The sequence below is a fragment of the Eleginops maclovinus genome, chromosome 7 (assembly GCF_036324505.1).
Source record: "Eleginops maclovinus isolate JMC-PN-2008 ecotype Puerto Natales chromosome 7, JC_Emac_rtc_rv5, whole genome shotgun sequence".
Taxonomy (NCBI): domain Eukaryota; kingdom Metazoa; phylum Chordata; class Actinopteri; order Perciformes; family Eleginopidae; genus Eleginops; species Eleginops maclovinus.
The window spans coordinates 12,627,906-12,652,530 of NC_086355.1; the positions used below are offsets into that span (position 1 = coordinate 12,627,906).

Sequence of the window (24,625 nt, forward strand, 5' to 3'; positions counted from 1 at the left end):
CACTCAACACATTTTAAAGATTTCCAGATACTGGAGGGTTTGGAAAGATGAAAGATGAAAGATTTGGTGGTGCTATACGCCTGACTCATACTTCAATATTCGAGCCTTTGACCTTATTGAAATCCATTTACAAACATAATCCATTTAAAAAGTATTTTATTGCATTCAATAATGTTTCCATTTGAACAGATGCTCCAATTGATAGCTTTATGTTCGACTCGCTGCAGTTAAGACCAGATTAAAAAAATTATCTGAGGATGAATAAGATATGTTGTCCTAGAACCTATTCCCTCTTACGCTATTCCGCCAGGTGAAAGACAGTCAGTGTGACATCCAGGATATACTTTTAATTGAATATAAAAATGATTGGCGATGAACAACATGTACAGCTACAGTCAACTAAAAATACTAACGAAAGCAACAAAAAGACAACCTGACATTAGCAGGTGGATCAGCTGATCAGTTTCCTGAAATCAAATTAGTCACCAAATAAGCTCAGTGGCGCACCCCCATAAATACTGGAGAGCGATGGAAGCTCTCACAGTCCACCGACAGTCAGGCCAGCTTGGAGGGGAATGCATATTGTAGAAGTGTACAAATACAAAGACGTCTGATCATCAAGGGGCATCGAGCTGCTCCAGTAAAGTCCGTCTCCTCTTCTCCAGCTCTCCTTCGCTCAGCTCGCTGCCTGAGGTATCCCAGCCGCCCTGAGCACAGAACACACAGACATAAACAATGAGGAACTGGTGTAAAGATGAAAGTGAGTGTTCACTTGTGATTTCCTCCCCCAATGGCTAACAATACATCTCTACGTGGTCACTTTAACCAGCTGAGCCTCCAAACAATAACAGCCATTCAAATATCCCTTTGTTAGAGTATATTTCATTCTTTTAGGACACCGACCTCCTCCTTTGCCGGTTTTCTTTTAGGGGACTTCTGTTTAGAGTCCGAGCGAGATTTCCCCCGGGACTTGTCGTTCTCTTTATCTTTCTCTAAGTCCTTCTCCCGCTTCCCGTCGCGCTCCCTCCCTTTCTTCTCAGTGTCAGAGTCCGGCGATCCCTGGTGGTTATAATCACCGTTAGTGCACATGCTAACACAACATACACGTAACACATACATGTAAACACAACACATGCTTTAGGAGTCCTCCTGTGTACTCACAGACTTGTGGCGTCTCTTCTTCCCCTTCTTCTTGTGCTTCTTGGATTTCTTATAGCTCCTCTCTGTTGGAGAGAAGGTCAGTGAATGTCACAGACCTGCAGTCCTTCCCTCAGGGATAAAATAAATATCTGGAGCTTTGAATCCACTCACCGGACTCTCCGGTGGACGAGCGTTCAGAGGGAGACTTTGACTGAGACCTCTTTTTCTTCTTGTGGTATTCATCTTCCTCAGACTCCGAGCCCTGGAACATTAAAGGGGAGGAAATGAGAGAGTAATGAGGGGGGAGCGCTGGGATGGAGGCAGAGGGATTTCTTTCCCGGCACAGCGGCGAGGACTACTAACCGATCGGGAGCGGGAGCGCTTCCTGTGGTGCTTCTTGGACTTCTTGGAGTGCTTCTTTGTTTTGGAATGGTGGTGTTGGCATTCATGCTGTGGAGCAGAGACAGGGTTAAGACAGGCCATGGTAAACATCGTCCCCACGGTAAATCCCACTGTCACAAACATACCTCCAAGACATGCATGAAGTCTTTGAATATCCTTTTCCTCTCCGACTCCAGAGTCACGTCTTCAAACGCAGACTCCTTCAGGAATCTGTCTCGGATCTGAAATCACAAATCAAATAAGGAAATCTGAATTATTTTATGAGCTCCACAGAATGCATTTGACCCAGCCTAGTGTTAGGAGCAGTGGGCCATTATGTACGGCCCCCTGGAAGCAGTGTAGGGAACGGTGCCTTGCTCAGGGACACCTTGTAGCACTTGAAAGACCAAGTGCTACCGAGCTCTGGGACAACGCGCAGCCTATGCTAACCAAAGATAAAGGAGAGCGATGTAAACAGAAACAGCTGGTGCTTTGCAAGCACAAAGATGGTTTCCTAGGACTTACCCCCTCCCATGTGGTCTCCGGCTCCAGAGGGGGGGTGGCCAGCTTCAGCATGTTTTTGAAGGCTGCTTCTTTCCTCTTCATCTTCCTGGCCTCCTCCTTCTCTCGCTCCCTCTCTCTGGCCTCAGCCTTCTCCAGTAACTGTGCAGGGAGAGGTTGCAGAATGAATTCATGTCCATCATTAAAACAGTAAAGGTCAGGCACAGAGAGATAAGCCGTGAACAAGTTTAAATAATAAGCTTTTCATGAACTAAAATACCAGTTTTTCTCTATATTTAGACTTACAATAATTTATTCAAGACTTTTCCTGAGAATAAATTTGTTTAGGAGCATCTGTCTTGTTCTTAATGAACTATGATATGAAGTACATGTGTAGGACAGCGGCCTTACGCTGTTGAAGGCCAGCTTGATGTTTCCTGCGTCCAGCGTGGTGGCTCTCTTGTCTGAGCTGATGACGGATCCAAAGTCCTCGAAGGTGGTGTTGACCTCCACCAGGAAGCCTTTGTCCTGCGGCACAGAGGGAGCAGGACATGAACAGGAAATAAGAGAATATCTCAGCAGAAACACATAGTGATGATTCCTATGACACTGGCAGATATAAGGAAGCAAACAGATCTTACCTTCAGAATATCTTTGATGATCCTCTTCTCATCGTGGTAGCGCGCCTTTCAAGTCTTCTACATAGAACTTGAACAGATCTAGAGGAGTGGAGCCTGCCGGACGGAGGAGAAGACTCAATGAAACAGGAATCTGTGTGCTGATGGTTTCGCTTAATGTTTAAATATCTATACAAATGTAAAATGAGACAAGTAAAAGCAATCCACAGTGCCCTGCAGAGCGTCATACAGTATTTACAAGTCGAGCGGTGTGTGCTTTTATTTCTGTGTTCCTGTCATGTGCTGCAGAGCATTCGGCTCATGTGGACATGTCAGGCCGTGTGCGTGAATGTGTTGGTGGCGGCTGTCCTACCCGGCTGGCCCAGCATGTTGGCGAAGCGGATGTCTGAGCTCAGGGTCGGGTACATCTCCATCCAGGCGGACATGGAGTGCAGATGACCGTGGTCGTGGAGCTCGTCGAGGAATTTCTGAGATAAGAGCGAGAGAGAGTGAGTGAGTGAGTGAGTGAGTGAGTGAGTGAGTGAGTAACAAAATAAACAGTCAACGGAGGTACAGAGGGGAGGGGTCCATTCTCTGAGGTGGAGTTAGATTATTATTATTGTATTATTATGACTTTTCTACATAACTCCTATATAAGATTGAAGCAGTGATGAACTCTCTCTCTGAGGATGTCTCTTTCTGCAAGTCCCTCGACAGCTGTGCATACTACTGTACCCTGAATGGGGCCAATTATAAAATGAACATCATGCTGTGTTAAAAACAGACTAACGATTGAGACCATAACTCATGTTATTGAACTAATACATTAAGTGAGAAGTGGAGTCAGGAAGGTTTAAGGCCGTTTTCGCATTGGATCACTTTCAGACCTGAGGGTTGCTTCTCGAGTATCCAAACTCATCCTGTTTCCTAGCGTTTGAGCAGCATCGCACGTGTAAAATCAACACTTCTTTCTCTGACTCGGGGAGTTTTAAGAGGCTCATGCTTCGCCCTCTCTGTCCCCCTCACCTGGAAAGACTCTCTGTTCTTGCGCTGTCGCCTCCTCTCCCTGAGAAGAGTCTTCTGTTTCTCCTCCTCCTCCTCCTTTTCCAGCGCCCGGATGTGCTCGTCAAAACAGATGAGGGCGTCCTCTTTGTCCATATCTGTGAGCGGGGAAACACACAGTCAGCCGGGACCACCGGGAACAGTTCACACACCAAGAGAACTGTGGGGATTTAAATAAACTGAGAGAGTCTCAAATCAGAGCAGGTAAAGAAAGATCTGCTCTCGTACTCTGCAGCTCCTCGTCCTCAGCGAAGGTGGGGTTGTCGAGCAGGTACTGCTGGGCCTCCGACCAGGTGGTGCGGTAGGTCACGTTGGCCATGTTGTCCAAGATGTTCTTCAGAGCTTCCCAGTTCCTCTTCCTCAGCTGCTTTGCTTGCTCCTGAACACATGTTCAGAGAAAGGATGTTAGTGCTGCCAGGGTTCAGAGCCCCGATGAGGGTTAGCTCTTTCGTGTCCTGGCTGAAGAAGATAAAAAAGTTTGGCACACTCTCGCAGGAATATCTCTGCCACGGAGCGAGCTTTTTCACTTGCACGATGTAGCCCAGCACCACACCTTCATCGTACATGTTGCCGCTTGTTTGTACCATTTTCAGGGGATTGTAATCTATTCTAGAAAAAGGATGTTTTTTCAGGAAGGGTAGAAACAAACAATGGAAGAATTTATAAACATTTATCCATGTTGGAAGTACATTTAGGTGTTCTAGGAGTTAGATAGAGGTTGGAGATCTAATTATGCTTTTGTAGTTTTTAGTTCATGAAGGCCAGCCAGTGACCCCACTGAAGGTGGACAGTGCACCGGGGCCCTCTGGTTTGCTTCTGACAGAAACTGCTTTGAGGGATGGCACAACTAACCTTCTTGATAAAAAGCTAAATGACTTTTTTTGTAAATATTGCAGATACATTTTGGTGCTTTGAAATATGGTCACCAAGAACTATTTTCTGATGTCTAGAGACGTGCAGACTACTTTCCACTGTGGGATTTGAATACATTTCTGAGTGACAACATTTTCCTCTGGCTTTTCCTTTTGTAATAATGGTGTCATTACTGTCATTACTATTTGCACGTACATGTGACATCCCTGTAGCCTACAGCTGATAGCTTAGCTTGTTATGCTTAACAGTATGTACATTACAGCACAGGGGTCAACTGTTAAAAGCATTTTTATCAACAAAAAAAACAGGCAAGCCAAACATAAAAAAGGGCTGGGACCCCCAAGGGTTAATACCACACCCTGAGGAGCATGCAGCCTGATATCCTCAGACTCTCAGGGGTAAGGCTCACCTTCTCCTTCTTAGCGAGGTAGAACAGAACGTCTTCGTAGATCTCCAGCCGGTCTCTCTCTGGCACACAGCTCCACACCTCCTGCTCATTGAACATCTGCTCCGCTTTCCTGGATTGCAAATACACACACACACACACACACACACAAAATAAACCACATGAGGGCAGCATTTCACAGCCCAAATGTTCTTTCAACACGCCTGTTTCATGCGGAGTGCGAGCCTAAAGACGGACCGAGGGAGAATGTGTCGGATGTAAAAAAGAAATGGGAATCTTTGAGGATGTGCAATAAAACCTGATGGTAAGGCAGGGCAGATTACTGTTGTAAAATAAGGTATTAAAAGTCCGGTGACAGACAGACATACAGACAGACAGACAGACACGCACACACGCACGCACGCACGCACCAGCTGCCTGTTGTGTGTCAGCCCAGATCACAGCCCCAGTGCCAGAGCAGCTCTGGAAGCGGCTGGCTATCAAGGTCACCCGTCCATCAGTCCCCCCCCCCCACGTTAGTTTAAAAGTTAGTAGAAAGAAGCTTCATTAAGTTGTAGATCTGTTTCCTGTTTGTGTGTGAGAGCCCTGACATCAACCACTCAGAGTCCAGTAACTCTCTCTAAACTGTAAATGACAGGTGTTATGTAAACAGCGTGACAACAGCTGACGGGTCAAAGTGTTTCGAGAGGAAGCGAAGCATGCTGGAACTGCACGACTCAGATTTGACCTTTCAGCGATACCATTTGCATAATCACAGAGAGCCACAGACCACAGAGACCCTTTGAGAGGTCAGATCGGCCCTCACTTGTATCTGGTGGTGGAGGTCATCTTGTCGTGGTTCTCCAAGAACCTCTGGAAGGTCTCTTTGGACTCCTTGTATTTAATCCTGGCCTCTTCCTTCTCTTCCTTCTCCGTTTGGACTTTGTAGGCGTTGAAGGCCTGTTTCTTCTCACTCAGTTTGGGGAGTGCACTTTGTTAAGGAAAGGGAGAAATGGAGGTGAGAAGGGCATCGTTACCGGCTGCTTCTGTAAACAGGATGAACTGCTCCCGGGGGGAAAGCTTACCTGTAGCGAGGATCGTTGATGATCATTTTCATAGCCTGCTCCCAGGAGGAGTTTGAGGACACACCCTGAAAACAGAGAGCACAACTCAAAATCATGAAGACATTCACTCTTAAACTGACATGTTACATTTCCAACACATTTAAACGACAGAAGGGAAAATTGATTTTTTTCAATGCTCTTTGTTAGGAGGAGAAAGTAGGGCAGGCGGAGGAACAACGAGTGCTGCTGCTTTATCTCATGGAGGTCAACACATTTCCTTAATGACTAATAGATGGTTAAGCGGTGTAGGGAGGCAATAACTCAAAGTGCTGCTGAGGACTGATGTAAGGGCCCTTCCTATCAGGGAGCGACTCCATCCATTATGAACTGATTCCAGCGCATGCCTCCGTCTGGTGAAATCGCCACAGTTATTGTAACGCACTCAGGCGTGCCCCCGTCTCTCGGCGTCTTAATCCCAGCCAGCGCCTCGCCTTTGATCCAATAAAGCTAATCATGAGGATGGAGCCATTAGGATCTTGCAGGAAATGGCGAGCAATCTCAGAGGAGAGCTTTGAGCAGAAAATTAAAAAGAGCCTAAATATAGCAGCGGCGCAGGTAGGTGGTTAGGCCACCTCGCCACACAACATATCCACGGCAACAAGAGGGGGAAGCTGAACAATTGAGTGAAGACCTCCCAGGGGCTCATTGGAGGGGGGGGGGGGGGGGGGATTAGATGCAGATCACTTTCTAGCATGTGCTGGTAAACACATCAGGCATGGAGACTGATGAGACAAAAATAACCTCAAAAACAAACCTTCTAGATTTAAATTTTATTAATATAACATCTCTTAAAAATTAAACAATTGGGCATTTGATCTGAATAAATGATTAATGCGCTTTACAAATTTTGATAAAGCATCCAAAATATTTTTTTTATTTTTCAGTTTATATGAAACTAAAATATCTTCAGAATTACAGGCTGCATTGGGCCGCTGCTCTCACTGTGTGGACCTCTGGTTCTCCATGTTCCCCCCCCCCCCCCGTCTGCCGGCAGGACTCACCTTCTCCTTCAGCAGCTCTTTGAACGCCTGCTTGGCCTCCTCCTTCGTGTTCCATTTGTAGGTTTTCTTCTGGAGCTCTGGCCGCTCTTCTTTAGTGGCTTCCATGCTGAGGGCAGAAGCAGATGTTGATGCATTAAGGGAGCCATGTTTGCATGAAGCATTAAAGACGCTGGGTTGGATGGATTTATGACCCCAGGAATAGCCCTCCTCCTCCATGAGTACATTAAGTGGGAAAAGTGCTGTGTACTTAAAGCCAGAGCCATTACGTGTCTGGGTTTGACTCGATGATTATGGAGTCTGAGTGCTGGAGGCCGGGTCTGTACCTGGCTGCTGGCTCTGTGGTGGCGGAGAGCTCAGAGGGAGCCACAGGTGCGTCTGCAGTCTTGACCTCAGTCGTTTGATGCATGGCAACCTGAGCCAATAGCTCCTCTGAGGCCGCTGCTGCAGCTTCCGCCTCCATTACGGTTGCCATAGCGGCTCCATTATCTGCTTGCGCTGCAGGAGCGGCTGTGGTGCCGGGAGCCATGGCCTCTGCCGTGCTGAAATAAAGCACAACGGGTCAATCCACGCCGCAGGACGGGAGGCAGAGCAGGACACAGTGGCTGGCACATACTACATGAAATCCTATAAATACATTCACATGTTTGATATTGTAGAGGGAGGAAATGTTTGCAATAGCCGCTGTATTTGTTGTTTATATTTCATAGTGGAGCTGTAAAGCAGGAAGTGCTTACCCATTCTCCTCTGCTTTGATCATAGCTGGAACAGACAGAAGGAGAAAGCTGTTAGGGAACTTGTTTCATTTCAAAGTGAGCTGCAGATTAGGAAAAAGCACAGAGAGGAACGCCCTGTTGGAGCCACTTCTGTGTTTGTGCTCCCTGTGTCTGTACATCAATGATGATCACCCCCCTCTAATGTGTTATTCGTCAAACAACCATCCATCCCGCTGCTACAGGTTGGACCTCAGGCAGCAGCTCTTTACCTTCCAGATCCTCCAGGTCTTTGGGTTTGGTCCATCTGGACTCCTTTGTCTGAGAGTTGTAATAGTAAGGCTTCCCTGTGTCCGACTTGTACTCCTTCCAGGGGCATTTAGACAACATTTGCTGAAGGACAGAAGGGAAAGTATTTAGGTTGTGATATAATGCACAGAGATCACGAGTGTGATTTTGAAATCCAAGTAAAGATACTTTTAAAACATGTTTTGTAACCATATTATTATAATACACATCCTGAATCTAACTGTATTTCTCGGATTCTGGGACTTTTACAATTAGATGAATTACAGTTTGTGGATGATTCTTGGAGGAACATAACAGCCATTCATCGTGTTGTGTGAGTGTAGAGTGTTTGTACCTCCGCAGGAGATTTGAGATCTTCTGGTTTCTCCCATGTGGACTGCTTGGTTTCTGTGTTGTAAAAATAGGTCTTCCCGTCCAGAGATTTGTGTTCCGTCCACAGGGACTTCTGACGGGGACAAACACAATAAATAAGTCAGTGTTTCCCTGTTAAAAAAACAAACAAAGCAGGAAACGACATGACATTTGTCAATGTGTCCAACTAGAAGCTACAATATTGTTCCTTTTATTTATTTTGTACACATATTTATCTCTTATATATTCACACGAACCTTCTTTTGCTGATCTTCGTGTGGAGATCCATTCGTGGTACTCTGCAGGGACAAAATAAGTCATTCAAAGTTACACTGGAACTAATGATTAAAGCTATAAATACATTTGAATTGTTAAAATGATGTTGCACTTACAGCTGTTCCCGGTGCAGCAGCTGTGAGGATAAGAATAAATAAATATGTCAGATGCTGTTTTTTTTTTTATGAATGCAACATAGGTAAGAACATGAATTTTAAGTAAAGTGACAAACTAAGGATCTTACCTGCGGAGTCAACACCAGGCTGTGGAAAAAAAACATTTTGATTAGTGGATTATTTCTGCAAGAATCACTCACAACACTGGAACGCTGGATCAGATAGAGTCATAATTCACAAAGCATGGCGCCTGACTAATCGCTCCTAATGAGAACCAAACTCCACACCCTGCAGAAGCGAATATATAATTGTGATGATCGAGTAGATGTCTTACAATCTCTAAAACTGCCGGGATGATGTCACAATAAATAACTCAGATTGCTCATTTGCATAACTTGTTAACACAGCAGAAAAATGAACCTGTGTTTTATTATGTTTAGTAATTCACCGCCAAAACAGAAAGTCTCAACAAGGAACATAATGCACGCAGCTGGTCATTTTCTTTTGATCGGCCACCTCATTTAATTTTGTTCTCTCATTTTATTGAATGACATCATTTAATGTCCAACTCGGCATATTCCACAGATTGTCGTGTATTTTTAAGAAGTGTTAAACGGAGCACTGATGGGATGAGTAGTGAGGAGGGTTACCGGTCCTGTCGGTTGGACAGCCGCAGCTGGCATGCGAGGGTGCATCATCATCGCTGGCATCATAGGAGGCATCATGCCTGGCATCTAAAAAAAGAAGCATCATGAAATATTCATCTGGCATTTCCATAGCGCCCAGTGCAGGGAGCAGCATTGAGACCCAGCGTGAGACGACCGGTGCGTCTGAGTGGAAGAGCTGCTGAGAGACGGAGTCTGCTGCTCTGATTTAATGGTGTGATGCCACAGCTTGCAATCTGTGAAGCAGCAACACACACATCCACTCGCCACCTTTTCTAGACTTGTGGCACTGGCACCTTGTTCAAACACCCCCCCCCCCCGTAACAAAATCACACCTATTAATATACACGACAGCACCACATGTGCTTGCTATATGAAACCTATTTTAGTTTTAAAAATAGAATAATTGAATAATTAAAGAAATGAAAAATGTGACGAACTCGATCAGATGAGGTTTAAAAGAATCAGCGAAAAACATCTTCTCTCAACTGATGTGTTTAATGCTCATCAGCAGTGCAGAGTGCTTTAGAAAACACAAAAGTAACCAAAACATGATTGAGTTATTGAGTCACTTTATAACCTTGGATTGTACATTTGATCTTTCTTTTATGATAGTGCTCACTAACGTAATAACTGAGGCCGAAAAAGGTTGTAAAGAAGTCCATTTTGCCAAGTTAGCTGGCACTTTAATTTAAAGTAGACAAACAGTGAATTATCCATAAAGTTTTATCCCACATTGCAGGAAAATCACAAGGAACTTACAGTGGGTCAAAAGTTACACTAGAGAATCAAAACTTTTCTGTACTGTCAGTTCCTAAGCAGTGACATCAAAAGTGATTTCTTTTTTAAAAACAGTGGTTTGACCGATAAAGCTATTACACCTGTCATCTTGATTTGTCGTTTTAATCACTAACGCTAGGTCTTTGTTTAACTCACGAGTCTGCACACTACTTTTGTTGGACAAAATATTGTCCAAGAAATAATTACGATAAACTTTATAGTCTTTTCTAAAAAACATTTTAAGCCAATGATATAATGAGAATATTGTAGCAATAATAACAATACTAATAATACACCCATCAAAATAACAATGACCTTGTATTTCCCAGGTGAGTCCTGTGAAGTAGTTTGTTAAAAACACTTTCTTGTATAAATGAAACAATAAAACTACACAGTCAAGATGAAAAATACAATGCACTCTCTAGCTCTGTTGAGAAATACTGGATATGAATAATTAATAAACATTTGGCAGATGGGAAGTTCAGTCATATCCATATATCAAAAGATGAGTCCACAACGTTATTATCCTGACAGGCACAATTAGGAGCAGGATAAATACTGGAGTGAGAGAAGCAGCAGACACACAGGCTGTCTATCTCTTAGAACTAACAAACCCAAACTAAACAAAAACAAATTTACAAGCTTCCTCCAAGACTCACCTGTCCCATTGGTGGTGCCCCCATTGGTGGCATTATACCAGGGGGGATTATACCAGGAGGCATAGGAGTCATGCTGGGTGGTCGCTGTCCCATGGGTGGCATTCCAATGGGGGGGTAATGAGGCGGTATTCCTGGTGGTCCCATCTACACCAATGAATATCAAAAAGAAGAGGTGCATTAGATTACATTAAACAAGACCGTTAATATTTATCAGTCTTATTTCAACCCTGTATGACGACTGGCAACAAGAGTTGGAAAGGTAATTGTCATAAACTTATCCGTCACTGACTTACAAATTGGGGGGGTATCCCTGAGGGCGGTACACCCGCATAAGGTGGCGCTTGGCTCGGGCCATTATTGGCATCCGATGAAGACTGTGATGAATAAGAAACACCACACAGAGTTAGTGAACTCAAATGTGTCCTAAAACTTTAAAACGTTGGCGAATTACATTTGTTTGCAACAATATATCTGTTGCAGTCATAAGTAAGATAATAATAACTATTGATCATGCATTACTTAATTAATTAGGTTAACAAAAGTACGTATTATTCCACATTTTTAATGGCCAAAAGAATACTGCTTCCGCAATGACCATCGGGTGAAATCAACACCTCAAAAAAAGTTTGAACAATATGTCAACATTATAAAGGTTCATGAGGATGTGTGCGACTTTGAACAAAATTATTTAACTGCAAAGATCTATGAAATATATTTTATATATATCGACCCCAACCTTGGGTTCTTGTAGATCAAGGCTGAAAACCTTTCTTCGTTATTATTATTATCATTATCATTATTATTATTATTATTATTATTATTATTATTATTATGTGTTATTGCCTATGGAAAGCACTTTGAATTGCCTTTTATAATCCATAACCTCATGAAAAATATTTTTCATATTATTGAAGCTAATATTGGACTCCATTATAAAAAGGTATACGGAACTTTACATAACATTTAGTCCTAAGTAAAACAATACCAGGAATTACAAACGTTACCATTGAAACTCCTAACTTATAATTAGCTATAACGTTAGCAGTGTTTGACTAACTGGAGGTTACTTGTTTGTATTTGCCCATTTTATTTGGCGTTAATTTCAGCAATAACACAATTGTTTCGTTACATGCAATAACAAAAACTCATAATTGCCCCAGAGTGATGCACACTTGTTAGGTAACTGCAAGTGTAAGATGCTGCTAGTAATGAAAGACTGCAGACTGTCTAACTCCTGGAGAATAATAATGGTTGGCGTATAGCTAACGTGAGTTACATAGCTAGTTAGCCAACTATTCAGTTCGCTAAACACTTTTTTCACCCTTTGGTTTAAGTCTATGAGCACCGTTAGACGTATTTACTAATTATATAAAGAAAGAAAGCTAATTGACATGTTATAAGTGTCCATCTTTATTTTATTGTAATACTAGTTCCAGGACATAGTCGGAACCATGACGATATGTGTGCCGCTGTATTAGCTCAGCGCTAACACGACAAGCTAACCTATGATGCTATAGAACAATAAACATTATTAAGGCATCATGAAGAAAAGAGCCGGTTATATTTTGAACACGAAATAACAACACGAACACTTCTCACATTTACTGGCTTTAAATTAATTGTAAATATGCTATTTTGTTGAATGAATTGTACTCACCATGTTGACGAGGGGTATAGACCTCCGAGAAACTTCTCAACAACGAGCTCAGCGATTGGTTCAACTCCGTACACCGAAGAGAGGTCAAAGGTAAATACTCTGCAGCATCATCCTGCGGCAGTAATGTGCAGAACTGCGCAATCCTCTGACCATGCTGTTTGGGTTTGAGAAAACAATAAAGATTGCCCCTGAATCAAATTAACGACATTCATTTTTTTACCTTAAAAACTTTATAGAAAACTACGTTTTTATTGACATTTTATACGTTTTGCCTCACCCTTTTATAGCAGGATTAATTTTATAGATACATCTATTTATTTCATTGACATACTTAGGCTAATAATTTTTTCATTCAATACAATACAATTTAATAATAAAGTTCCATCTTTCTTTTAAAGATAGAAAGATCCCTGTTTAGTGGACAGTAGATTAGACTGTGCTTGCTGTGGACAGCTTCCAGGTGTAGATGTGTATAACTGAAAATGTGATGAAGGTTCTCCTTCCTCTCAGTAAAAACCTCCTTAAATCCCTAAGTCATTGATGTATACAATGGCCAAATTAGGCAATTTACTGTAGACAAAGAGGTCTTTTTTTTTTGGTGTAGACTAATGAGAACAGGAAGTCCTCTTATATGGCTTGCAAAGACTATTTCCATTATCTTCCATTACAGGCATGTTAAGTGATACTTGGTACTGCGTCATTAATGATTATGGAACGGTGTCACATTGAAGCCTATTTCTTAAATGTCAATATGACATTTTATCTTTTCACTTATTTGCAATCCTTAATCTACTGACATGTTCATGATACAAAATTCTTTGCCAAAAAAGTTATTCTTTATTCTGTTACAATGAGTCATTTTCTTTCCTGTTCTTTAAGCTCTTATCACAGTGGTCCATTTCTGGAGCTGGAGTAGCATGGTGTTCAGACACAGAAAAATTACCTTGGTGTATTGGGGATCATTTGGAGAAGTGGTGGTGATTTTCCAATTATTGTCTTCTGCGACACAGTTCTCCTGGCACTGTATAGCTGGAATGATTCCCAATGATTGGGGTAAATTATACATTTCTCAGTCCACTCACTTTTCTTTTCCCCTTCTTTAAGCGCACATCTCATGGCTATCATTCTTCCCCCGTTTTCTTGCTCCTGCAGTCCGGTCATAAAATATTTATTTTCTACATAAAAGCAGTATCTCAACCATTATGAGGGTTATTCAAACAGAACATTAGCTTGATGGCCTATGAACAAATTGATTTAGTTTGTGTTCGGTAGAATCTTGGATATATTATATGACTGTATTTATTCAAGATTTAAAAAAAATGAAAAGCAGATATTACAGATGTGCAGCTTACCTATAAGCTGCTCAGTGTTGCTCACTGTGGTGTGGTCCCTGGGATTCAAAGTGCTATTGCCGTGTGAAGCATGCAACATAGAGATGGGAAACAGATGAGCCCACACTCGAGGTAGACTGCAATAAACTCTGATGTATTTACTGACAAGTGCAGGAGAATTCCCTATCCATTCTCTTAACAAGCCTTAAAGACAACAAGGCGACAGCAAGGGGCAGTGATGGATAGAGCTTCATCATAATGATGGAAGTCAGTCAACCACAGAGCATCACTTCTTCCTTTAGGGAAACAAACAAACAAACAAACAAACATAAGGCAAGCCATGAATCAGCACAGTTGCATAGCTGCACATGTTTTCAGATGGACTGAATGATTAGAAAGAAGGGTTATTTAAAAACATTGTTGAACTTAGGTCTATTGGAGAAAAAACTGAAACGTTAACAGGGCATGTTGTTGAGGCCTTCCAGTTTTATGAGAAATTGACTCAAAAAAGTCTTTCCTCTTAAACTATTTGCTAATTTATGATAGCAGACTAGATATATTTAAACATCATTTCATTTGCATTATATGTACATTTGATATGGATTTTATGGCAATCATGACATAGAAAAATTTCATAAGCTTCATCAAAAATTGCATAATGTCAACAAATCGATTCGGACCTCAACAAAACGCATTTTCCATAAAATCATTAAGAAGACAGTTTTGATTTCAAATAGCTAGAAGTGGAAATAATTAGGAAATCACGAACACTTCTAGAGTCTGAATTCTTATCCCTGATATGAACAGCAGGGGCGCTCTCCCTCAGCTCAAAGTATGTCCAGACCCTCACCGTAGATTACCTTGAAAAAAGGATTTTCCAAATAGGAGTCAATAAAAAATGTGTCAAACAAATCAAATATTACTCTGACTTAATATTTTGGAGTCTCAATCGTATTGATCTCACCATCATCGTTTATTTATGAAGCTTATAGACAATACTAATGCCGGAACCATTTCTCAACCATACACTCTAGATGATTGCAGTATTTTTACATGCTTTAGTGTTCTATGTATACATCCACAGTTTACATGTGCCCCATTGTAGTGTGTGTGATTGATTGACAATACATGAGGCAGTCAATGTTTGCCTCTGGCCATTTCATCCAGTGAGCTTTGAGTCCAGCGTGCAGCTGACCTGCCTTACAGCCAGCTCTTCTGTCATCTAACGATTGGCTTACTGTCAACAACGGCCACATTAACTATCAACAACACACAGTAATACATTTGCGGCATGCTTTTTCAATTCCCTCTTTAAAGGCAAAGGCGCAAAACAGATCTTAATGAGGTCATATGAGTCTCTTATCTTATTCTTCCGACCACAGTTACTTTACATAATAGAGGTTTCTGTGAGGAAATTGTTGCAACGGAACATTTTATTTGATGATTCATAAAACCTCTTTCATGTGGTTAAGATTTTGGTGTTCACATGACTTGATCATTTTCTCTCTTACTTGAACCCCAGTTTAAGAGTAATATAATCTGTAATTTAGTTAGCATTGTGTAGTGTGGTTTATGTTGAGAAATGAGGCACTATATTGCTGTAGCGTGCATAGATCTGGAAATGACTTCTCTATCTCTTTGTGTTGCTGCTTGAGGGGGATATGTTTTGTCTGAAAACATAATTGTCCTCTGGGTAATTATTGACCGCCGTGCCACATGATCAATGGAAGCATGACCTCAAAAAGAATCCAATATTAGACATTTACTACATGATACATGCAGTCTGGTTTATTTGCAACTTTACATGGCACTGATTTCTATCAAACACTGCATCACAAATGTGAACCTTGACTACATAAGACTCTGCACAGCAATTTTCTGTCAGGAGTCGAGACATTTTTCTTTATGAAATTCATCTCTGGGTTGTAATTATCACACTCAGACATACAAAGCTGTTGATTGCAGTACAAGCTATTCACAGTCTCTTCTTATGAAAGAGATGCTGATTTTATGGACATCAGTGGTTTAGGTCAGAGGGTCTACTGTACTTCCTCTTTGCAGTGACACACACACACACACACACACACACACACACACACACACACACACACACACACACACACACACACACACACACACACACACACACACACACACACACACACACCACATTTTTAAGCTTTATCTGATTGGGATTAAAAGAAAACCTTGAAGAATGACGCCAGAGCGAAAAAAAGTAAGTACCGTAAGACACAACGGCTTAATGTCACTGTCAATGTCAGACACTATAGTTTAAGCCAGTCCTACACTTTTCATACTTTACTGTAAATATGAAAAAGTTTTGTCATCTGAGCAACTTGGAAACCTGGGACCTTCGTTTATCAGATAATCCTGACGTTGTGCTCAGCACTTGCTATGTAAGCACTTTGAGAGCATCTGAGAGGCATTGTCATCTGTCATAAATAGAATTGCTCAGGCATCTGCTGACAGGTTGTCACTCAGAAAAGGCTGCATGTGTTTAGGAGAGATGGACATAAAAACAAAGTGTCACACACGCAAACAAACACACACACGCTTGCTCGCGTACGGCTGATGCCTTGTGCCAGGTTTGATTTGAAATGACTGCCTTTAACAGACTTGTTCTTGCTTACACGACATGATCACAATTATTTAAATTGCTATTTTAGTTACTGAAATTGAATTGCCCTTAATCCTAATCAGTCAGTACGTGCAATATATTTAACCTTTTCCATTTTGGGACATGGCATAAAATATGGTACGCTTGACATACATTGGTGGGAGTGAAGATGATGTGTGGTTTAAATTTGAGGACTGATGTCCAGCTGTGAGCACTGGTTGAGTCTGTGGCCTGTAATGAGAGCAAATGGCTAGAAAAAGTGAGCAGCAGCAGGAGCACAAAGATGATACTAGGGGATTTATGTGTAATAGCTGTCTACAAAAACGGACTTAATGCTACATGTCCTTCGTTTAAAATGTCCTCAAGAATATCCTGTTGTAATAAGGCTGTGTATGTTTTATTTTCTGAAGGCAGCTTGTGAATGCTACCTTGGTGCTGCTCAAATCACATTTTTAAGTAACTTTTTCAGCATAACATCCATTCCTCAAACACTTAATGTATATACAATTTCAACTAAGTATAGCCACCCGTTTTGCACAAGTGATTTTGTTTAAAGTGTCATATTTGAGGAGTACAAAAAAAAATGTTTGTCTACCTGCTCGGAATGATTTACATTTTGAATAAACCAAATACCATTGTTGACTGTAGTCACAGTCTATTGGATAGTTAGGACTGAGACAGGATATGGGGTTCAGATTTGAAACCTGCTCAGTGTGGTAAGGATTCAGCATAGAACATTTTGAGCCAACTCTACTGGGTGAGCTACCTTGCTTATTTACTTCATCACACCATGAACATACAGTACACTGCTAATTTTCATTCCTTCAGTGCAGCCTTTTAAATCAGTTTATCAGCACTGTAAAATATCTCATATGAGAGGCACTTTATTTAAATGTATGTATGCAGCCACGCATTACAACTTTGTGCTTAATGTCACATGTCTAATTAAAATATAAGCGCTCCACTAAGTGCAGCATCACATATACTAATAGTTATGGGAACTTGTGTTCAAACGCAGGATAAATATTTTAGCCACTGGATTTTTCAGCTTATCTCAATGGAGAGTGAGTAAATTACAGTGTAATCTCTGGATCAGCTTTGGCTTTTAACCACACTCACCATGCTGCAATGGCAAGATTACTTTGAAATATAGGCAGCTTTCAAGAGAATAGTTCATATAAACCCATCTGATATTAATAGTCCTATCTCCAAGGAACAGCATAGGACTTTCATACTCAAAGGAAGAGAAAAATCTACAGAATTGATTTCCACATTGACTTGTGTTTAATGTGATGGCGGTTGTGCAGTCCCTCCCCTCTCCACAGAACATTGTGTTCAGGACATGAATAAGCGGTCAATTAGCTATTACAGTGCTCATTTGTCTGTGTGTAATACCCTGCCTGTCAATCAGACAGAATTACGCCATGATGATAATGATGCTGACTAAACTTTATGAATCTAATTGCGTCTGAGTCATCTCGGCACAGTGCAAACAATCCGAGGAGGGAGACATGAGTTGTCTGTAGGTTTGAGGTGGCATCTGCTTGTGAAACTGAGCGTGGTTGTTTTTGAGAGACTGCTGAGATCAGGTGGGGAATCAACATCAGGTGTGGAACGAGACACAGATCCCAGGCGGGGGCCTTGGTGGGAAGTGTACTGTAAAATGGGGCATCGATGGCAGGTTCACTACACCTTGTTGATTCCCAAAGCACTTGGCAAACAGGAGATAGATACGAATAAAAGAAATTCAACATTTCACATCTGTTATGCAAAAAGGACAATTCTGTAACACACTGGAATGCTTTCACACATCTGGCAATACCAATTAGACATGCAAGATTGACCACATTGTCCACAAGAGAAGAAAACTATTTGTTTAGCAGTTTGGTTGTAAAAAGTTAACTAAATAAAATCTTTGAATATATGAAGGTTTCCTGTATTGAGAGAAATAAAGAGGCCTTGATATGCAAGTTTTTGTTTGGTCAAAAAACAACAAGGGACCTGTTTGCCAGTCTGTCCACTAGATTGAAATATCTTACCATCTGCTGGATGGTCCCCCAAAACATTTCTCCTGGTGAGGGTGTTGTATCTTGGTGATATCTTACCTCTACAGGGACCTCCATGAGGTTGAAGTTTGTGGTTTTGTTTGAAACTGAATGACAGCAAAAGAAAAATTGCCACATCATTTGGTACAACTGTTCCCTGCAGGATGAATTGTTGACATTACTCCAATGCTACGGTAAGCTAAAAGAATGTATTTGTCTGATTCCTCTGTTTTGTACCAAATACACACGTGTCATTGCAATGGATTTCAATCTGAGCTTTACTTGGTGTTTGGTGCTAATAAGCAAGTATTTGTAAACTAATTACTTAAGCCGCTGTGCCCGAGTACAGCCTTTAAGAGAGCCGCAAGCATGACTGTATATAGGTGCATCATTTTATATTACACAATACCGCACAGTGAGGCCAGACACTTTTAATTAAATAAACAACTTTTGATTAACTGACATTTAACACCTTGTAAAAAAACAGCAGTGTAATTGTGTGAGTGGCCTCTCTTGTATGCATCATTAAATTGTTAATTGGACCATGGTCGATTTAAATTAAATGTCACTAACAGCATATACATTGATGTGTTAGTATGTAAGACCCCCCACTTGTTATCAGCCAATTAAATGGCTGTCATCATTGGCCATCAGGAGCATAGATTTGAGATGGTATGGCCCACTCTGCCTCCTGAAGCCAGGTGATTCAGTTTTAAGGAAGGAAGCCAGAGTTGGGATGGATGATTTAGTGGAAGTAACAGCACTGCCACCAACGAGAAATCGTGCCTTCCATACCAAACATTTAGAAATGTATTTGAGTTTGTTCTTGTTGCTATACTTTCTGACCTACATTGTATACTCAATTTCAAAGCCTCCTTGGGTCTTATGAGACCCTCAATGAGCCAGACGGACACATTGCACCCCCAGATATGGTGTGACTGAATGAGCATTATGATATTCAGTTAGATGAAAGCACCTGCTCCCAATCTGTAATGAGTATGCAGAGTTTGCTGCACATTAATCAAATGCCAAAAACCTGATGGAAACTTTGAGCGTAGGCAAAAATAACATCTTTATGTCTGAAGCTCATGTGGGGCGGCTCCATTTAAACCCCCCCCCCCCCCACACACACACCCACACACACACACCACTTTAACTTGCTGACACATTTGATAATGTGATTGATAAATTGATACCTTAAGCCGTCATTGTAATGTAATGAAACAATCTCATGTTGTTCTAAGCTCTTTTCTAAGATTTATAAATAATAAGTCATGAGACGTCAAAGCAATTTCTCCCCAAGTAGTGAAGGGGTATTATCATTAAGGGTCCTACATTTTTTTATATAAGTATCAAATGATAATTTCGGCACACATCCCTTTGTCCTGACCCATTATTTGCTTTTTGCACTTTGACTTGCATAGGAACTAGGGCTGTCAAAATATCAGATTTTCACTCCACGGTTATGGTGGCCAAAATAATTCACGATAACGATATTATCGCGATATCTATAGAAAACGTTAACATAATAACAATAACAACAATAATAATAATAACAATAACAATAATACAAATGCAATAGGTCAAATTCATCTCAAATTCGTTAGGTTATTGTGCATTTTGTGTCTCGCGTACAAAAACAACAACAAAAACTGTGGCCTTCTTGGGATTTTGTATTTTGGAGCAACTGTTGTCATCAGTGCTTTACACCCTGGCCTGATTTAGTGATGGCTTCATTCTGACATGCACTAGCCATGTCTACTTTCCTTTTCTTATCCATTGACTCAAATACCGTTAGCTGACTTGACTCCCTGGCTGTGTCGCTTCTTTGACGCTGCGGCTGCCTAACAAATAACCAGGGGAGAGAAAATACTGTTTAGTCTATGCTATGATAACCAAGCTTTAACACAACTAAGACCGTAATGTAACATTTATCGTCTCTGGGCTAGCAAGCTAACTGCAACTTACTATCTGTACCGTGGTGAAGTCTGCAGGGTGATCGACACGAAGGTGGGTGGACAGGTTGGTAGCATTGCCCCCTTTTGCGCTTACTGTTGCTTGGCACTTCTTGCAGACTGGGGTCTCTATCTCTTAACACCCCGTTTACGAAATCTACACAACTCCCACACTGGCGAGGCAACTCTTTTTAGGTGCCCGAGTGTCTCGCTCTCCTCTGTAATCTCCTCCAACATGGTTTTGCGCGACAGTAGTGGCCACACAGCATACACTGTGGTAGTAGCTGCTAGAGACTTTTTCAATGGCGCTGGTAGCTAGCTGCTAGCTAGTTAGTTACCGCGTGTTCTTTTTTCTGTTTTATGGCAGGGTGGCGCAACCAGTGTTAAGAAGCGTTATCGCCACCTACTGGTTGTAGTTTGAACCAGATAGTTACTGGTTTTGGATTATGTACGATATTATCATATGTGTATTATTTACATATCGTTAATATTTATTTATTTTAATATCACGGTTACCGTAAATACCGATATATACCGACACCCCTAATTGGAACATGGAGTTTCAAACAGTTCATATTGCCAGTTATGTTCAATGTTATATCGTTCTAAAAACGTTATTAAAAACGTTATAATTGCTCGTTGAATAAGAAAAAGTTTCTACTGGTGTGGTGAATTGTAAACTCTTCATTGCTACATTTCAGCCAAATTGTGCCCTCCTGAATTTGTCTGCATCTGGCAATCCCTGATTGCTAATTAGATATCATGTTAAACTGTCATTCTCTGTTTGCCTGACTTATTTAATTTGCTCCATCCCAAATGCTCTGTTCTCCCTTATCTCCAGGAAACAGTTGGGCTGAAGCCATCCCTCCGCTGGCTCTCATTTAGCCTGCTGCAATCCTGTTGACTTCAAACATGGAGCAATCCTTTTGTGTTGTTTCTCAGAAGCTCTGATAACACAGGTCTATCCTATCAGACTTCAAAAAGGCACTTAATTAGAACAGTATTGCAGAGTTGTTTGTCACTGCCTCTGCTTGAGCCATATCATTCTCACTTCATTGGGTCAAGATCTACCTGAGGCACTCAACTTTTGGGATATCTGTTTGATATAGATGGATTCATCTCGAGGCCACTTTTGAATGGTCTCTGAATTAAATCTTTCTTGACCAAGAGTTGCTTTGAATGTTCATTACAGATGAAAAAATATACATTTTGAGATATTTCAGAGATTTTGTAAAATTATGTGAATCAAATGAGGAAACCAGGAAAAAACGTTGATAGATATTTTCATTTAATTGGATATTGGATTTTATAAACAGCCAATTAAGAAAAACAAGGAAATGTCTCTTGTGGTACAATTTAATCATATTGATTAACTCACAAATTAGACGAACCATATTGCACAGCCGGCCAATACTCCTGAAATGGAGCTACCTTCAGCTCTTCTTTTTAGTATCTCAATATATCAAATCCTAGATTGCAAATGTGTTTGATGCTGTGTTTGGAGTCTTCATTATCTGTGTTGCTTTGCAGGATCTGTCCATACTACTTACAAGATGACATCGCTAAGCAGCCTGTTTCTCTTAATGTAAGTGTTTTAGGCCATTGCAGAGCGTTTGATCCTGTCAGCCACCATACATTACTGCCTCAAAAATTTAATTATGATCTGATACTGCTATGGTAAAGGTTTTTCTAGGTTTAGCCTTTAAAAAGGCTTGATAAAGGTTAGAAAAGGATCGTGCTTTGTGTTAAATAATTAATTTGTTAGGTTTTGGAGAACTTCTACGCTGACATTTAAAAACTAAAACCTGATTGATGACAACATATTGCGTTTAGGTAAGACATCAACATCCGATCTCAACTGCATTTTGTCCGTTTGTTGACAAAGCACATTATAACTGTAATTGATTTCAAAGTTGTAGCATATACTGTAATTACCTTCCTCAAACATCTAGAAAAGTTGGCTAGGATGTGTATGATAGCTGACATCTTGTATACCTTCCACCAGCTGACACATACTGTATCATCTTGAGAGGTAGTTTCCAACGATTAATGACCCGATGGCACCATTATGTCATCATGAATAAAGACAGTAAACAGCTCAGTGAGAGGAGGAAAATATATCATGGTAAAAAAGTTATTTAGCTTTTGACATTTAGCAATGCTCAGCAAAGATCTTTGTGCATTAGTACCTGTAAAAAAGTTTACAATAACAACCAATACAATTCATATAAGTTGTGAAATTCTAACATGAGTGTGTTGAAACTGCATATGTGGGTTCTGTAAACCTGAGAAATTTCCCTATGTAGCTATAGCTATATAGCTTAGCTTTCGGTTAAAACTAAACTCTTTCAAAACAAATCTGAATTGAACATTTTTAGATAATTTCAGACATTATCAAAGGATTTTCAAAAGTGCTGGCTTTTAAAGATACAATATATATATTTATCTACCTTCCATATTTTGTGTTGGACTGCTGGATGTCTGTGTCTGCTCCACAGCTCCCATACAGAGTTAAAGCCTACTGCCATGGGACTAAATCAGTACAGATAGCTTCGCATTGAAATAAAATATGTTCAGCTCCATTACAAAAAATGAATGCAGTCTGGAAACAAGTAGACTAACAAATATCTCTGTGTATGTCAAACATGGCATAACTGCAGTCAAGCAAGTCAACCATTCAGTCTTGAACCAAATGACCTTTTATCAATGCAAATTTAATTTATGACTATTGCCACTTTTCTCAAACAAAGAAACATTCAGTAAGTACAGAGATATTTTAAATATTACTCTGCATTTTAAAACAAAATTAGGTTACTTTTAATGATAAAAAAGACAATACAAGTGTAATCAACCAGTCAGGAAATCAACCAAAGAATAAAAAGCTTTAACTTCAGAAAACACTCTCTTGCATCCAACAACAGTTACAGAGGGTCCACATTTTATGGAGGAAAGGGACCCTTACAACTTGTAAATGATCTATGCTAACTGCTTTTTATTGTTAATCCTATGCTGATTTTGTAGGCTCTGCTCCTGAAGCTGCTCCCCTGAGAATCCAAGCAGTGGTGCTACATTTATTTAGAAATGTGCAGTAAACCATCCTGTGCTACACAGAGCCGTACCCAGCCGTAACATATCACTGAGATATTAAACCAAAGCTCAAAACAACAGATGACTTCAGATAGTATGAAAGCAGAAGCTAATGAAAACTATCAAAGGATCAGTTAGTGTTTTGTGAAACAACTACATTAAAAGCAAAGAATAACTAGCTACAACTGCAAAATGAGTGAGAAGTTGGAAAATAAAGGATGCCTCAATGTGTTTGGGAATGGTGTGTTACAACACTGTCTGAAGGTCTATACAGCACTAATGTGATTCATTCACTCTACCGCAACACTCCCTTGCAGCAGTGCTATCTATGGCCCATCGTCCATTACCAACTCCTTGGTCCATCCGAAGGGAAGGCAGGAATCGATTATCAGCCTCAGACTTAATCCCAAGTTGCTACAAAAGTTCACTAAGCCATCCAGGTGACAGAGCCGGCTTCCTGTTGGGTCATGTAGGATGTAGGTGTGAGGCCTCCCAGCTCGCAATTTGCGCAAAACGTATTTTATTTCTTTCGAATGTTATTGTATTTTGAAATGTTGTTATGTTTTGTGATAAGTTGTCCTGTGTGACCCTCAGAGAAAGCATAGATGATCCATTCTGTATCGAAAAGTATTTAAAGAAAAGCATTGACCTGTTGCTGCCCATAAAGCATACAAACAGCATACATACTAATTAAATATTTTTTGGGCTTTTATGTTTTGAATCCCATTGTCTTAAGAAACAACCAGATAAAACTATACATACATATTATTTCATATTTATATCAACATAGATTTTTTATTCATCAATAATTGAAATAAACAAAGCACACATATAACATGTGATTAACATACAGTAAGTGAGTTTTTAGTACTGATTGAAATGTCATGCGTTATCAGTGATGGTGGCTTAACTGTTTGAGTGGCATCAGCTACTTTTAAGGGGTCACTTATTGAATCTGCAAA

At 40.7% G+C, this 24,625-nt stretch overlaps 1 protein-coding gene across 1 annotated transcript; it reads right to left on the reverse strand.

Annotated features, from left to right (window-relative positions):
• Positions 1-139: 139 nt before the first annotated feature.
• Positions 140-12,707, reverse strand: prpf40a (PRP40 pre-mRNA processing factor 40 homolog A). The gene is given in 28 exon segments (XM_063887847.1): positions 140-707; positions 904-1,059; positions 1,162-1,223; positions 1,312-1,402; positions 1,504-1,590; positions 1,668-1,763; positions 2,047-2,184; positions 2,434-2,550; positions 2,664-2,711; positions 2,713-2,756; positions 3,013-3,127; positions 3,666-3,799; positions 3,930-4,080; positions 4,984-5,092; positions 5,786-5,950; positions 6,045-6,109; positions 7,085-7,190; positions 7,408-7,623; positions 7,819-7,843; positions 8,067-8,187; positions 8,438-8,548; positions 8,712-8,753; positions 8,847-8,866; positions 8,975-8,993; positions 9,497-9,580; positions 10,951-11,094; positions 11,244-11,324; positions 12,608-12,707. Coding segments are annotated over 28 exon segments (2,640 nt in total). The 5' UTR covers positions 12,611-12,707; the 3' UTR covers positions 140-617.
• Between the last annotated feature and the right edge of the window lie 11,918 nt (positions 12,708-24,625).